The sequence below is a fragment of the Oncorhynchus nerka genome, linkage group LG24 (genome assembly GCF_034236695.1).
Source record: "Oncorhynchus nerka isolate Pitt River linkage group LG24, Oner_Uvic_2.0, whole genome shotgun sequence".
In the NCBI taxonomy this organism is placed as follows: domain Eukaryota; kingdom Metazoa; phylum Chordata; class Actinopteri; order Salmoniformes; family Salmonidae; genus Oncorhynchus; species Oncorhynchus nerka.
Genome location: NC_088419.1, coordinates 16132670 through 16150447, shown reverse-complemented (window position 1 = coordinate 16150447; position 17778 = coordinate 16132670). Strand labels below are relative to the sequence as shown.

General features: G+C 42.7%; 1 protein-coding gene across 2 annotated transcripts; it reads right to left on the bottom strand.

Moving 5' to 3' along the window:
• Positions 1-4071: 4071 nt before the first annotated feature.
• LOC115107561 (lysosomal-associated transmembrane protein 4A-like) lies at positions 4072-17478 on the bottom strand. 2 transcript variants are annotated; one of them, XM_029630972.2, is made up of 7 exons: positions 17278-17478; positions 11410-11548; positions 9088-9164; positions 8041-8163; positions 6590-6685; positions 6159-6257; positions 4072-5066 (listed from the first exon to the last, which is right to left on the bottom strand). In XM_029630972.2, the coding sequence occupies exons 1-7, from the start codon at positions 17404-17406 to the stop codon at positions 4992-4994; spliced, it is 738 nt and encodes a 245-aa protein (XP_029486832.1). In that variant the 5' UTR covers positions 17407-17478; the 3' UTR covers positions 4072-4991. The 2 variants fall into 2 exon arrangements, with proteins under 2 accessions (XP_029486832.1, XP_064864728.1); XM_065008656.1 differs by lacking the exon at positions 17278-17478 and adding an exon at positions 15845-15940.
• Between the last annotated feature and the right edge of the window lie 300 nt (positions 17479-17778).

Here is a 17778-nt window from a genome sequence, read left to right as displayed (position 1 = left end):
CCTTGACAGCTTTGCACACTCTTGGCCATCTCTCAACCAGTTTAACCTAGAATGCTTTTCCAACAGTCTTGAAGGAGTTCCCACATATGCTGAGCACTTGTTGGCTGCTTTTCCTTCACTCTGCGGTTCAACTCATCCCAGACCATCTCAATTGGGTTGAAGTCCGGTAATTGTGGAGGCAAGGTCATCTGATGCAGCACTCCATCACTCTCCTTCTTGGTCAAATAGCCTGTAGGTGTGTTGGATCATTGTCTTGTTGAAAAACAAATGATAGGATGGCGTATCGCTGCAGAATGCTTTGGTAGGCATGCTGGTTAAGTGTGCCTTGAATTTTAAATAAATCACAGACGGTCACCAGCAAAGCACCCCGACACCATCACACCTCCTCCTCCATGCTTCACGGTGGCAACCACACATGCAGAGATCATCCGTTCACCTACTCTGTGTTACAAAGACACAGCTTTTGGAACCAAAAATCTCACATTTGGACTCATCGGACCAAAGGACAGATTTCCACCGGTCTAATGTCCATTGCTCGTGTTTCTTCGCCCAAGCAAGTCTCTTCTTATTATGGTGTCCTTTAGTAGTGGTTTCTTTGCAGCAATTCGACCACAGAGGCCTTATTCACGCAGTCTCCTCTGAACAGTTGATGTTGAGATGTGTCTGTTTCTTAAACTCTGTGAAGCAGTTGGGCTGCAATTTCTGAGGCTGGTAACTCTAATGAACTTATCCTCTGCAGCAGAGGCAACTCTGGGTCTTCCTTTCCCGTGGTGGTCCTCATGAGAGCCAGTTTCATCATAGCACCTGATGGTTTTTGCAACTGCATGTTTTTTCCAGATTGACTGACCTTCATGTCTTAAAGTAATGATGGACTATTTGCCTATTTGAGCTATTCTTGCCATAATATGGACTTTGTATTTTAGAAAATAGGGCTATCTTCCATATTTTTAGGGGTGCCCATGTGACTGGGCATCAGAAGTGTCCGGAGGCGAGAGACACAGGTTGAGGTTACCTGGGGTAAAGTAGTGCAGACGTTGTCGTATGCAGAGGCATTGAAGAAAGTAGAGGAAGATGGGTCAAGGGGGAGGGATCCTGAGAATGTGTGTGTCAGTAGTAAATCTGTGCCAGCACAGAGGGTTAGGCCAACGAGCAATATATGGTTCAGTAAGATTGGCTTTTTAGCATTCATAGCAATGGTTCTCTTTTTATTTAACTGGTCAGTTAAGAACAAATTCTTATTTACAATGGATGGCCAACTCCGGACGACGCTGGGCCAATTGTTCGCTGCCCTATGGGACTGCCAATCACGGCTGGATGTGATGCAGCCTGGAATTGAACCAGGGACTGCAGTGACGCCTCTTGCACTGAGATGCAATGCCTTAGACCGCTGCGCCACTCGGGAGTTGAATTCCGGGAATATATATATATATTTTTTTTATCACTTTCCCCTTTTTCAACGCAAAGTATAAGGAATTCATACCCCAGTCTAGTTGGTGGCGGTAATGCAACATTTATTGAATGGCAACAGCCCTTTAAAACTCATCGAAGAAGTCTGGAGCTGGATTTGTCATTAACATAGATTGAGGGGAAAAGAACTACGCCAAAAAAAAGAGCAGAGATCATGAAAAGAGGATGGTGTACAAGGAATAAAGTGGAACCTTATTAATAAATATGGAGTGGGTGATTGCAGAATTCTTCTAGAAGGAGAAGATGGCGGATAAGGAATATGGAGTAGAGGATTGCAGAATTCTTCTAGAAGGAGAAGATGGCGGATAAGGAATATGGAGTAGAGGATTGCAGAATTCTTCTAGAAGGAGAAGATGGCGGATAAGGAATATGGAGTAGAGGATTGCAGAATTCTTCTAGAAGGAGAAGATGGCGGATAAGGAATATGGAGTAGAGGATTGCAGAATTCTTCTAGAAGGAGAAGATGGCGGATAAGGAATATGGAGTAGAGGATTGCAGAATTCTTCTAGAAGGAGAAGATGGCGGATAAGGAATATGGAGTAGAGGATTGCAGAATTCTTCTAGAAGAAGATGGCGGATAAGGAATATGGAGTAGAGGATTGCAGAATTCTTCTAGAAGGAGAAGATGGCGGATAAGGAATATGGAGTAGAGGATTGCAGAATTCTTCTAGAAGGAGAAGATGGCGGATAAGGAATATGGAGTGGGGGGATTGCAGAATTCTTCTAGAAGGAGAAGATGGCGGATAAGGAATATGGAATAGAGGATTGCACAGAACTTTTGGAAGAGCAGGAGAAGCAAAGTAAATGTGACGAGAGTGAGGGGGAATTCATTTTGGTGGCAGGTGCAGTGATGACCGATGAGCGGGAGCTGAGTGTAGAGGGAAGCGGTGCGGTGAGGACGATTGACGTCGAGCAAAAAGAGGGATATGTGCTCTAGTAGCTCAGAGATGGAACCTGACGGTAGTATGGATGTAGTACCTGCACTGAGGACCTCTGAGTTTGGGCCTCATCCCCAAGGATGGAAAGGATCATTCTGGCCCAGTGGGAGTGAGGTTTGTGGAGAGAATGGATCCTTGAATTTTGGCTGATCCATACATGGTGTCGGGTTGGGTGGAGAAGAGATTGGGGACTGTTGAGTTGGTGAACGGAGTGGATTAGTGATGATTTACTGTGTTTCTTCAGTCCAGAGGGAGCTGGCGCTCCAGATTACACGATTAGGGACAATACATGTGACTTTCTTTACTTTCCGGAGCAGGGTGCCATTGAAATGAGTGATAACGTGCTGGCATTAAGTGTTGAGGGTCAGTTGAAATTGAACATTCCTGGTGTCTGGTGATGCCCGCTGTTTGGTGCGACACAGATCCGGTGGAGAGCGTGGGAAATATAATACGGGAATTGCGCCGAAAATACTACGGTGTTTTAGGTGTCAAGTTTATTGGCATGTTGCAACAGTGTGTAAGACGGAGATTCATAGATGTGAGTAGTGTGCAGGAGGGCATGAGACGCAGGAATGTGTAGTTGTGTGTGTTAGCTGTGGGGGTGTCCGTGGGGCTGGAGATCAGGTGTCCGATGAAAAGGCAGGTTGAGGTTGCCAGGGTTAGAGTAGTACAGAAAGTGTTGTCTGCCAAAGCAGTGAAGGGAGTGGTAGAGGAGCAGAGACCAAGAGAGAGTGATGGAGAAGTATCTACTTCAGTTTTGTGGGCTTTTTAGCATTCATAGCCATGGTTGTCAATTGTACTGCAGAAATGAATGGCCTCACACTAGTACAGTAGGGGGCGGTGCATGCACCTAAAAGTTGGATGTGATCCACCAACGAAATCCAGAAGAAATTTCGCCACAGATGGAAACCACAAACCTATCTTTGATCTCCAAAGTTTGGGATTTTCCATAAATTGCGGCCGTGAATCCACCATATAAATAGTTGAAGCTCACGTAATATGGATAACTATTCAAAAGATAGCTGATATGCATTTTTCTACATTGTAAAAGACAAAGTGGGGCAGTAATTGCTATCGCGCAATTATGTCAATTTATAAAATGGCAAGATATTTTTTACAGACTAGCTCAACAATAAGTGAATTTACAAATGATCCAATTATGATAATTCCCCCCCAAATGTAGGTACAAAAACAAAAGTTCCCCTCCTATTTTAATTAGCTCCATGTCTCAGGTGGCCAAGTAGACACAAGGCTGTTTGGCTTATCTCGGTCACAAAGAGGAAGAACTTTGCAGCCTTTTCTGTTAATAAACAATGCTATGCTGGCAGATGGTAACATTTAAATAAAACCCAGTCCCAAAATAATTGTATATCATAGGAAAAGACACCACATTCACATGGATTTTAACACAGAGGGCAGTTTGGATTTGTCACTTTAAGCCCAAATATATAATAATTTGACTAAGTCAAGTTTTTGACTTAAATCATTGTGCAACATCACAGTTAAGCGCTGGCTGTCATCTTTCAGCAAAAAAAAAAAAGGGGGGGGGTGACTGGTATGAGCATTTAACCGGAGTACAGAACCAAATAGGTTCTCAACAAAAAGTAAGGATGTTTCTTTGCTCACATCAGGTTAAAATGGACTCAGTCGGGTAATGGATACAAAATGTTTTTGAATGGTTTATTGAAGCTATTTGTTTCCCACAAGGATCAAAACACAATGTAAAGAAAAAGGCAGAAAGAAAGAGTAGCACGGATCCACTACTGTTCACACTAGCCGTTCGTTCCCTTCAGGTGAACCTTACGCTCTCCTTAAAGGGACAGTCCACTTAAAAACCAAAGTTTGTCTGATTTCAGTCCTCCAACGCGGACTTTTGTTAAGTCTTATTATTTCATCTTGACATTGGACAAATTTTGAGGTCTGAAAACATCTGCCAACTGTTCGTGTACTATGCCTTTAACCAGCAGTGTCTGGACGCTTCGAACTGCAACACAATACACTAACTTGACTAAGCTAACAACGCAAGGTCACAAAGGCGGTGGCGGAGCATGAACATGGGACACACAGGTGGCGAATGGATGTCCAAGGCTAAATAAATGAAGGGATAAAGAGAAAGTGCTTCAAACATCCCAATCAAACTCTTAGACAGAATCAAATCTAGATATTTTAACAAGCAAAAAACAATTCAAAGATAAAGATGAGTTATCATAAGTGGATTGTCTTAAGAGTATTCCTTTTTACATTCACGCGTTATAATATCAATCTATAAGGAAAGGATATTGTTTTTCTAAAGCTGGACTGGTGAAAGGCATTGAAGCAATGGTACTTTCACAATATCCCTTTTTTATTAAGGCATCAAAAGACGGGGCTAGACAAGGAACGAACAGTCGTAAAGCTTTCATCGCTTTATACACTACACGGCATCTGCCCCTCTCACTTGTCTACAATATTACGGGGGTTTGAATGTTAGCAAGACTTTATAAAGAGTATCCCTCCTCTCTAGAAATGCATGGTGGAGTCAAAATGACGAGCTCTGGGTGGCCCACACATACATATAGATGGGGGTAGAGGGGAGGCACGGGGTCTTCAGGCAGGCATGTAGGGGGGAGGGGGCTCTTTCTCTGGCATCTTCATTGCCATCTCGTAGGTAGGCAGGATGTACTGAGGAGAGAGGGAGAATTATTTTAATTTATCAATCAATTTATAAATATACTGCACACAGTGAGAGGACCAAAGCCATGGACATAATCATATTTGAGACATTTGATATTTTTCTAGATATTTCATCCGTCTAAGACTTGACTTTTTCCACATTTTGTTACATTACAGCCTTATTCTAAAATTGATTAAATACATTTTTCCCCCTCATTAATCTACACACAATATACCATAATGACCAAGCAAAAACAGTTTTAGACATCTTTGCAAATGTATTAAAACACATGCCTTATTTACATAAGTATTCAGACCCTTTGCTATGAGACTCGAAATTGAGCTCTGGTGCATCCTGTTTCCATTGATCATCCTTGAGCTGTTTCTACAACTTGATTGGAGATCCTTGATCATTCAGAGCACTCAGGACCTCAGACTGGGATGAAGGTTCACCTTCCAACAGGACAATGACCCTAAGCACACAGCCAAGACAACGCAGGAGTGGCTTCGGGACAAGTCTCCGAATGTCCTTGAGTGGCCCAACCAGAGCCTGGACTTGAACCTGACCAAACATCTCTGGAGAGACCTGAAAATAGCTGTGCAGCGACGCTCCCCATCCAACCTGACAGAGCTTGAGAGGGTCTGCAGAGAAGAATGGGAGAAACTCCCCAAATACAGGTGTGTCAAGCTTGTAGCGTCATACCCAAGAAAACACAAGGCTGTAATCGCTGCCTAAAGGTTCTTCAACAAAGTACCGAGTAAAGGGTCTGAATACTTAAGTAAATGTCAGTTTTTTTATTCTTAATACATTTGCAACTTGTTTTTGCTTTGTCATTATGGGGTAGTGTGTGCAGGTTGATGAGGAGGAAAAACAATTGAATCAGTTTTAGAATAAGGCTGTAATGTAACAAAATTTGGAGAAAGTCAAGAGGTCTGCATATTTTCCGAACGCAATTGAAAACACCTTGCATCCTTGAACGGACTCAGCATGTGAAAGGTATGCCCTCTACTGGTTATGCCACAGTATGCTTCAGAGGTTTGATCACGTGTGTCATTGACAATTAGTTTGGGACCTGGAGAGCAGGCTTTTCAGACACAAACCTGGGGAGGGGCCATGAAGGTAGGGTAAACAGCACTCTCCTGCACATTCCTGTTGTTGATGTACTTGTAGCAGTTCCACACACTGTTGATCAGGTAAGCCTGGGGGGGAGGCACAGCCAAAATGTTAAGTCTTTCTACCTGAGCCAGTGATGCTCAATCCTAGTCCTAGAGAGCTACAGTGTGCAGGCTTGTGTTCTAGCCCAGCTCCAACACCACTGATTCATCTCCAGAAGCTCTATCAACCATCTACTGAAGACCTGTCAGTCAAGGTCTATCATCTGTCTACTAAAGTTCAGCCAATGGATTGGGTAAATCAGATCAAGATCTCAGTTACCACTAACAAGTGCAGTAAATCTAAATATTCTTGGGTATCTGGATGGGGGGAAAATAAGTTTAGTATTCAAATGAGTCCATTTTCCAGAAACACACACCTTCGTGATGATGAGGAAGGCGAAGAACACGAGGACGAAGAGCAACAAGCAGCTGGAGTCCATGGAGAGTAGGTTGTCCTTGTAGGGGAAGTCTGGCTGAGACGAAACACACATTCAGCATGTACAGAAACGAAACACCCCATAAAACCAGGGATTGTACTGAAATATGGGCCTACAGAGCATCTTTAGCTTCAGTTCCATTGAACATCCCAGTGTTTTTTCATTTCTCATTCAGATGTCAAATCCATCTGATATAATGGCAGCAGGTCTAATGTAAAGACAGTGGAGACGGTAGTGAGAACACATTGTTAAGCCTCCAGGGGGTATGACAGAGTAGGGCCAATAAGTTTGCCAGCTAAGTTACCTAAGCATTCTGCAATTACTTTGTTTATTCTGAATATAAAACTATATTGAACAAAAATATAAAAATATTACTGAGTTACAGTTCATATAAGGAAACTTGAAATCAATTCCAGAGGCCCTAATCTATGGATTTCACATGACTGGGCAAGGGCTTTCCCACGGGTGGCCTGGGAGGGCATAGGCCCAACCACTGGGGCTTTATTACAGGCAGAAATACTTATCAGCCCCCCCCCCCAAGATGATGCCGCAGGTGAAGAAGCCGGTTGGATGTACTGTGTTGGAGGGCCAGTAGGAGGCACTCTTTCCTCTGGTCTAAAAAATATCCCAATGCCCCAGCGCAGTGATTGGGGACACTGCCCTGTGTAGGGTGCCGTCTTTCGGATGGGACGTTAAACGGGTGTCCTGACTCTCTGCGGTCATTAAAGATCCCATGGCACTTATCGTAAGAGTAGGGGTGTTAACCCTGGTGTCCTGGCTAAATTCCCAATCTGGTCATCAAACCATCACGGTCACCTAATAATCCACAGTTTACAGTTGGCTCATTCATCCCCCTCCTCTCCCCTGTAACTATTTCCCTGGCCAATTGCATGCTCCCTGAAAATTTGAGACGTCTGTGGTAGTGTGAAAAAAACTGCACAGTTTAGAGTGGCCTTTTAATGTCCCCAGCACAAGGTGTACCTGTGTAATGATATTTAATCAGCTTCTTGACATGCCACACCTGTCAAGTGGATAGATTCTCTCGGCAATTGTGAACTGCTCACTAACAGGGAGGTAAACAAATGTACACACTATTTGAGAGAAATAAGCTTTGTGCGTATGGAACATTTCTGGGATCTTTATTTCAGCTCATGGAACATGGGACCAACACTTTACATGTTGCGTTTATATTTTTGTTCAGTATAGAAATTGTAAAAATAATTCATTCAACAACCAGCCACCCATATTGTTTTGGTTTAATTCATTGCTTTCATTGTTGGGGAGGTGGCGGACTAGCCGACAGGCCAGGGGGGGGGTAGCAGACTAGCCGACAGGCCTGGTGGTGGTGGACTAGCCGACAGGCCTGGTGGTGGTGGACTGGACTGACTCACCAGCTCTGTCATGTAGTCCTTGATCCGGGGTAGGTAGGTGAGGGAGCTGATGGCCACCAGACAACTCAGAGCAAAGTCAAAGAGCTGGTAGCAGAAGAACGGGATGAGCCAGCCGTCACGATGCTACATGGGGAGGAAGAGTAAACACACGTCATTGACCATACATGTAAAAGAATGGCCATTTCACAAGAGTTTGTCTGGGGGTTTGTCAAGCAAGAAGCATATCTAGCCCTAGCAAAAAACCTGATCTAAATTTTGGGTTCTAAGCAATGTTGAGGATGTCACAAAATTCACAGGCATTGAATCAATCTATGTACATCTGTTCTTAGGTCATCAGGACTGGGTATTTAGCAAGGGAGGCTACAGCCAGCAATGGAACTACTCTGACAAACACTGAATACAGGGCATCTACAAGGGTAACCTAAGAGCCTGTATTCACAGCTAAGGCATAACGCTCGTTGCTCGCACAAAGATCAACCAAAACCTAGACAATGCGTCATGAAGCTCTATTCAGGTCCACGTCACATATCCATCAAACCTGTCAGTGTGGATGCCCATCAGGTAGGCCTGGTGAGGTAAAGATGATAACATTAGAACAACGTTGTGTAGCAAACTTTCCGCTCACCCTGGTGGGGCTAGTTGAATGCACAAGCAAGGAGTTTGCATGCAGTGAATCTGTTAAAAAGCATTAAGACATAAAAAATATATATTGTCCTTTCAGACACCAGGAAGGGACAAAGCACTGCCATCAGAGTTGTGTTCATTGGGGCACATAGGTTTTAAAACATTTTGCAACACAAAGCTCAAAATTTGTGTTTATTATTGGATAACTCCAGGTAGTTCTTCCCCGTTTCAGTTCGCTTTCTTCCATAATGAACTTGACCATGGTTGAAGTTCAGTGAGAACTATCTTTTCAACTTCCTATTTCTCCCACTCCTCCAGGGGTAATTGTCATCCCCGCTGTCACAACTTACATTTGTATGCTGGGCTTAGAATATATAAGACATTTGATTGACACACATACAAAATAGATGGATAGAAACTTACAGTAATGGCTCCATAGACCATCATGGCGCTGATAGTGAGCATCAACAGAGAGATTGCGAATCCCACACAGGCATTCTCTATAAGCACAAAGAGAGAAAGTCAGAGACTAACAGAGTTCATTCATTAGGGTCAAATACTTGTATATTCAACAAAAAAAACTCAACTTGTAGTAAGTCTTGAAATTAACGTCAGTCAAAGACATTGGGAGAATCATTTCCTAAATCTAAAAAATATTAACCCAAATGTTGAATTATCTATAACTAACAATTGAATATAGTGGTATTGTGCACCTATCCTTGTGAGCCATCATGGCTGCCTGGTCTGGGCCAGTTGCATCCCACGATGGGGCCCCACAGAGTGCATTCATGCAACTGTCAGTGAGAGCGTTACTACAGAGGCCCAATTGATTTGTGTGTAACTGAAGTGTCTCCAGGGATGCATTGCCTACTAACTCACTCTCTTTTAGCATTAGTGTGCTCTGGGGAGCCCTAAGCTTCTCCCACTCAGGCACTCAGTAGCATCAGTGAAGACAATGCACAACAACACAGGCTACGCTAGGCTAATTAATAGACCTGCCATCTGCTGTGTCGGTCAATTGCTTCTAACAGCCTCGTGCTGGGCACTAAGTGAGTGAGTTGAGGCGAGGCGAGGCATGTGTGGTTCACTCCAGACTATCAGTCAGACAGTCGTTCTAAAGTTGTGCAGGAAGCCGTTTCTCTTCAGAGTGTAACATATCCGATTGTCGTAACGGTAACTGATGCAATCTGCAAGCCATTCCTTCCTAGTAGGGCATTTATGAATGTGACTGAATGAGAAGAGGAGTGTGCAGTCCATGCAGAGCTTCCAAATTCAGTTCTGAAGCTGTACATAGTGTGTGTGTGTGTGTATCAGAAGGGTCGTCACTGATGCAATCTGTAGTCCAATCCATTACAGTAGATCGTTTAGCATTACGTCCCGTGTCTGAGGCCAGGCTATACATTCATCAGCCTCTGGCAGGCATTCTGGATCGGGGCATCTGCCAACACCAACAGGATAACTGTGTACCTTTCTATGCGCGTGTGAAATATCTGATATTACAGTGAAAGATATCAGTGAAAAGAACAGATGGAAACAGTAGTCAAATACAGAACTTTCATTTTTAGGTAATTGTAGAAGAGTATTCGGATGGAACAACATCTCTTATTTGGGGCTTCTCCATTTGTTTTCAGCTCTGTTAGAATACTTCAGAAAGGTATCCTGCCTTCCTACCTACCTGGAGGTAATCACAGATCTGAAATGGTTGGATTGGCGACAGTGATAGGGCGCTAACGTTGTTTAATACCGATCCAATTGCTTATAGATCTGTGCTTACCACAAGGACACAAGAAAGGAAAGATGCATTTTCAAGCCCTCTTCTAACAGGGGCCCTCTAACACACCTTGTACTTTGATATCACAAAAATATCACACTGCAGGTCACGGCGGTTCAGTCCCTCATGTTTTGTCTGTAAACAATATCCTTTATTTAGACCGTAGGTGGGAGTCCTAGAAAAGGATAGACAGCATTGAAAGCGTCATACCGGGGATTCGTGCCTCTAACGCGGGGCGATGTCATACCATTGCTTGTCCGAAGTCGGCTGTGTTGGCTCCAAACTGGCTTGCAACTTTCTTAAAACACGTCAACCAAGTGGGAAGAGGCTGTCTAGAAATGGCACCCATGAAGCCACAGCAGTGCCAGGCTTTGTATTTACATAGTGCGCGCATACCCCCCCCCTCCCCTTCTTTTGGCACAGCCCTGCTCTGTGTGTGCGCGTGTGTTGTGGGGGTGGTTCAGTCGCTGCCCACAAGCGCCAAGCCTCTTCAGCTCTTACTGAGTCACTTTCTGGGAAATGAGGAGTCCTTGTGCAACCAAGCCAAATAAACAACGTAACCGCACCGAATAAACTAAACAACAGCCAGCCACAGAGAGCACAGCTCAGCGCTGCCCAGCTCCAGGTTATGTATTAAAATCCTGATTCTACAGGCTTTGAGCCTGTGACAAAATAAGAGTTCTAGCTAAATCAGTCCATATAGGGCTGAAAGATTAAAGAAGCAGGCATTTGGCAAAAGTTATCAATGCTGGATGAGAAGGGGATTGGTGTGTGTGTGTGTGTGAGAGGTATGAGGTACCAGTCCAGAAAAAGTACTGCAGCTTTGCTAACAAATAACAACATCGGGAGACTATGCTAAATCATGCCAGCTACTGCCTTTTGGGAAGATAAACATAGATTATCGTGGATGCTGTCAGTACTGGCCTACGTAGACAACTCAAGTTGAACCAAACATGAAGATACAACGAACTAACCCTTTAAGACATTCCCCTCCACCTGGAGGGTGTGGCTAAAGTAGTGCTCGATAACCTCATACTGCAGGTCCACAGTGGGCACGTTCTCTGGGTGGGTCACGGCCACGGTCAGCAGAATGCCCATCAACAGGTTCACCACCTGGAGAGACAGAAAGGCATTGTTACATGTCCTTCAATGCATAGCCTGGTCCTAGATCGGTTTGTGCTGGTTTGCCAACTCCTATAATGTGGCGTGAGTGACATAGGAGTTGTCAAGACATTACAAACAGATCTGAAACCATGCTAGGATACAGTCTGTTGTAGATGAGAACATTGATATTTTGTGACATACTAGGTTTCTGTTTCCACAGATAAGCAACAAATTACACTTCATTTTATTTGAAAAAACCAAGGCGCTCTCATTAGGAAGAGCCTAAATAATAGTTATTATTACCAGGTGGTTTGTATGGTTGCTAGGAGTCCTTTTTCCCTAATCTGTTTAATGGACTTTCCCTGTCAAAGTGTATGTTATATTTAAAATATTAAATCCCTCTCACACATTGCATAATATATTTAATGATTAGACTTGTGATATAGGCTTCGGTCATCAATGTATCCAGAGGTTTTGCCAACAACCGTTGTGAATGACGACAGATGGATCAAATGGGTCTTTTTACACTTGTCAACTGTTGATGTTAAATCATGCACTGTTACCCATCTTCACTGTGCAAAACAAAACACTGGTGGTTACGATCCCTCCGTAATTCTCACTTCTTATAATACATATATCAAATATTAAAATTGTTTAAAAAACACGAGACGGAGAAAGTGAACATGTATTGAAGAAAATCCCGCAGGTGAAGAAGGCGGATGTGGAGGTCCTGGGCTGGAGTGCTTAAGTGTGGTCTGTGGTTGGTCTGCGACATTCAATTCTCTGGGAACAGCTCTGGTGAACATTCCTGCATTCAGAATGCCAATTACACGCTCCCTCAACTTGAGACATCTGTGGCATTGTGTTTTGTGGCCTATTATTGTTCCCAGAACCTGTGTAATGATCATGTTGTTTACTCAGCGTCTTAATATGCCACACCTGTCAGGTGGATGGATTAGCTTGGCAAAGGAGAAAAACTCACTGTGTTGTAGAGTGGTGGCCTGTTGCCAGAGAATTGAATGTTAATTTCTCTACCATAAGCCGCCTCCAACATAATTTTAGAGAATTTGGCAGTACGTCCAACTGTCCTCAACTGCAGACCATGTGTAACCAAGCCAGCCCAGGACCTCCACATCCACCTTCATCACCTGCGGGATCGCCACCTGATGAAACTGATTTTGCACAACCAAAGAATTTCTGCACAAACAGTCTCAGGAAAGTGCATCTGCGTGCTCATCGTCCTCACCAGTCTTGACCGGACTGCAGTTTGGCGTTTTAAGCGTCAGAGTAGGATTCTATTGCATTGACTGGCAGGACTCAGGCCCGTACTCTACACAAATCAGTGCACCATAACAAATAAGAGCTGCAGTCGGGCCTATATGCAAAAAGGCACTTCGCCATATATGGATCTGTGCCATTCACTTTGAACTGGACTGTGTTTACAACATGAGCGGTTGTCAGTAGATGTGCTTGTTTTGAGAGCAAAGCGACAGCTACATGTAGCGGTGTGCACATTTGTACATATCCTTTGCTACTTAGTGAGTTATTACATAATTTGTAGTCAGCAATGTGGGAGTGTTTGCCTCCTCCTACAAGAGTACAAGGTGTGCATTTCTAGACATCTCTGAAGCGAGTCGTAGCTTTTTTTTGTCATAAAAAGGGACAGTGTTGTATTTTGAGGCAGGCTTGAATAAGCTAAGTAGCCAATAGGCGGAGGGTAGTATACATTTGTCTGATTTTCTATAATAATGGTATGGGAATTATGATGCATTTTCGTTCATCAAAGAACAACATTTTCAGTCACCTTGTCTGAAAAACAAGTAGATAAACCAGCTAATGTCAAGCCCTGCATGTTTTTTTTTTCTTCAAAAAGTCTCAAGGAATGTAGGCCTACATTGACCACCACACTGCTACTGTAGGCTTAACGATAGAACAGCTATTTCCATGTTAAAATGTTATGGGCCTACATTATGATCAAATAGCCCCAGTAGCCTACTTGATCACTGTTAAAACTAACTTAAAGTGGGTACAACCTCAGTGTTCACAGTAAGTGCACGCCGGAAGTTGCACAGCATTTTAAATGTTCAAGTTTGCGCTCGGCAGACCTGAATCTTGCTCAGTGATGAAAAACATTTGAGGGAACATTGGTTATGCTATGGGCAGGCATAAGCTACGGGCAAAGAACACAACTGCATTGTATCGACGGCAATTATGAATACAGAGATACCGTGACGAGATCATGAGGCCCATTGTCGTGCCATTCATCCACCGCCATCACCTCAAGTATCAGCATGATAATGCACGTCCCCATGTCACAAGGATCTGTACACAATTCCTGAAAGCTGAAGCTGAAAATGTCCCAGTTCTTCCATGGCCTGCATACTCAGCAGACAAGTCACCCATTGAGCATGTTTGGGATGCTCTGGATTGATGTGTACAACAGCGCGTTCCAGTAAATATCCAGCAACTTTGCACAGCCATTGAAGAGGAGTGGGACAACATTCCACAGGCCACAATAAGCAGCCTGATCAACTATATGCAAAGGAGATGTCCCAATGCATGAAGTAAATGTTCACACCATACACTAACTGGTTCTCTGATCCATACTCCTACTTTTTTTTAAAGGCATAAAAAAAAAAAATCTGTGACCAACATATCTGTATTCCCAGTCATGTGAAATTGATAGATTAGGGTCTAATCAATGTATTTCAATTGACTGATGTCCTTATATGAACTATAACTCAGTAAAATATTTTAAATTGTTGCATGTTGTGATTATATTTTTGTTCAGTGTATCCAGCTAACTAGGTACTGGTAGCTAGCTACCACTAGCTACAGCACCGGCACCAGATGTGCATGGGAGGGAGCTGGAAGGAGTCGGGTGTAATTGCAGACCGAAATTCAAGGTGTTCCTGTATATGCAGGAATGTCTACATCAGAGCTGCCAATTCTCACACATTGGCTGTGAGACACGCACATTTGACCCTCTTCAAGCCACACCTAATATCTCACACATTGAAAACAACTGCATTTATTTTCCTAATTTGTACATTAGCGCGTTAACTGTGTTCCAAATTTTTTGGAAATCAAAGCATCTGCGCCTACAATTTAACATCATGAGCGGGACCACTATCATCGTCCTGTCTTGCCACAGCACTGTGAACCACAGCACATTGAAGCAAATGATTGGTCTAGTTATGTGAAGGATCAAGGGGATTGGGTGCATGTTTTAAAGAAACACCCCTCAAGATTAGAGTGGAGCTGAGTTTATTAAACTGTAAAAAGAGCAGCATGGTAGCTGTGTGTTATGTCAAATGTCAACAGAATTAAGTTGTTACTCCCGTCCATAAATCTACTGCAGAATGCAGCCTTTTGACAGCATGTACTAACGTCAACTTAACCTGCACTTGCATTAGTTCCCTCATTTGTTTATTTTTTACCTTTATTTAACTAGGCAAGTCAGTTAAGAACAAATTCTTATTTTCAATGACGGCCTATTGGCATTTAGGCTGAGATAACAAAATGGGAGCAGACAGACCTACAGTATGTTTTAGCAGGGAAGTTTGGTAGGGTGACCTGATTTGGAACTATGACAATAATTGTGTCAGATTGTGAACCCAAAAGTGTACATGTGATTCTAAAGAGGATGGAAAATTATTTGGTTAGGGTGTAGTGGTAGATTTATGTCTTATTTTTATTATCAATTTATTTAGTCTGATCAGTAGAACAATTCTAATTCTTAACAATGGGCTAAAATACAGGAAAATTACTCTGCTTGTCAGCAAGAACACTACTGTTATTCCCCAAACTTGTATTATTCCATTTTGCTAGTGGAATTACCCATTTGAAATATGATATACCTGTTGTGTCTTTCAAAACGAATTATGTATTATTGTAGCCATTCATGGACAGTTTTAAATAAGTCATACAAATAAGCAAAATTATGTTAAATGCTCCAGGAATTAAATATAATTTTTACAGTTTAGTATTGTGCACATGCTAGGCAGAGATGGTAGGGGGACTCACCTCATAAATACATATTTTGTCTGTGTAGAGTAAGATGATGTCAAGGATATTCAACTAGTAGACATAAACCTCCTAAATATTGATATTCATTCAAATGTCCTTGAAAGTTGGGTGATTGAGAAATTAATTGTTATAACAAGAACATTTTCGAACACCCAGCACTTGGAAAACATAGATCAGGGGTGACCAACCCTCCTGGATAGCAAGCAGGGTTTTCTTCCAGACCTATTTTAAAGAGATAGCTAGTTCACCCAAATTACAAAATGTTTGTGTCCTTACCTTGAAAGCAGTCTATGGACAAGGAGACTGCAATCTATGATTTGGCTACCCTTTGCCATCAACCTTTACAGGATCGGTGGGTCCCCCACGGGACGGTTGAGCTAATGTAGGCTAACGAGATTAGCATGAGGTTGTAAGTAACAAGAACATTTCCCAGAACATAAACCTATCTTATATTGTCAGAAAGCTTAGATTCTTGTTAATCTAACTGCACTGCCCAATTTACAGTAGCTATTACAGTGAAAGAATATCATCATATATTGTTTGAGGAGAGTGCACAGTTATGAACTTGAAAATCTATTAATAAACCAATTAGGCACATTTGGGCAGTCTTGAGACCATTTTTAACAAAAATGCAATGGTTCATTGGATCAGTATAAAACTTTGCACATACACAGCTGCCATCTGGTGGCAAAAAAACGCATTTTGTCTTTGTATTATCTTTTACCAGATCTAATGTGTTATATTCTCCTACATTCATTTCACATTTCCACAAACTTCAAAGTGTTTCCTTTCAAATGGTATCAAGTATATCCTTGCTTCAGGTACCGAGCTACAGGCAGTTAGATTTGGGTATGTCATTCTCGGCGAAAATTTTAAAAGAAAGGGTCCGATCCTTGAGAGATTTAAAAATAATGTTTTAACTACTGTGCAGCGCACTACACACAACTTTCTACCTGAGAACAGGGATCAAGCCCGGTTTCCAATCTTCCCACTTTTTCTACCGTCTCCCTAGCTAATTTCATTACAGTCTGAATGCTTCTCAAACCATGTAAACAAAATGTTAGAATTTTTTTTTGCATACTTAAAATTTCATCCCCTCAAAGTGGTCGAATGTTGAGTGTTCATTTAATGTTCAAAGCATCCTGAATACACCTGATCTGTGTTTTTTATTTTTCCACCCTGGTCATAGGACTAACCCAATACGCAGAATTGCAGTAAATTAGCTTTAAAACAGTAACATATTCCCAGCCCCCCTTCTAGGGACTCTGTCAAGGGGCAATGAAATCCATTTAGCAAATCTCACTCCAGTTTTCTTCAAAAGTTGTCAGCCCTGCCCGAATTGCGTGCAGCAATCACACTATTGGCTGAAAGTCCCTAGCGGGTAACGTTGACACTTAGCTAATTAACTAATTTAACTAACGTTAGTTAACTATCCGATTACATGTGCTAGTTAGTTAGCTAATACAGGAACAGTTACATAAGCTAGCTGGCAATATGTTCTAAAGTAGGGCACGCATTCAGATAGCAAAGTGACTTTCTCGACAAATAGTAGCTTCGGTTTAACTTACTGGTAACAAGCTAGCTAGTTAGTTAGTACAACGGCCTACTATCGACAGTGCAATGGCAACGATGGGGTACTGCAACATGACTGCAACGAAGCTAACGTTAGCACAATCTAAAAGCAAGGCGACCATTTGTATAGTACGTACCATGTACCAAGTGCCGAGAATGATGGTTCCCGTCCTGACATGGCAACACCCACAGCATCTCGTTGTGTAGCGCCTGTGTCGATTCGGTTTAAAATGGTGCATGTCTTCCTCTAAAGTAGGGATAAACATCGCTGAAGCTGCGCGATGAAGAAATCCTGCACCATCAACAACGGACAGTGTTATGACGCGCCCACTTATATGACTGGCGTGGTGAAAGAAAACACAAACTATACCCTGTTTTGATTGACAGACAATTTAGCCATTAGTAGAGCTGAGATGGTGAACGTCAACAAATCAGCTGCCACAGCTCACACTGACAAATACTCAGAACTGTCCCCTGTGGCCCAGGGGTTGAGGGTGATGATGGGGAGGGAATACAACACCACCATCAGTTTCCATTCTCTCACATCAGTTTCCCATCTCTAAAAGACGATATGCTCTCCAAAAAATAAAACAAACTGCTCTTTGTTATTCAGAAAATGTTATTGTTCTACCCTTACA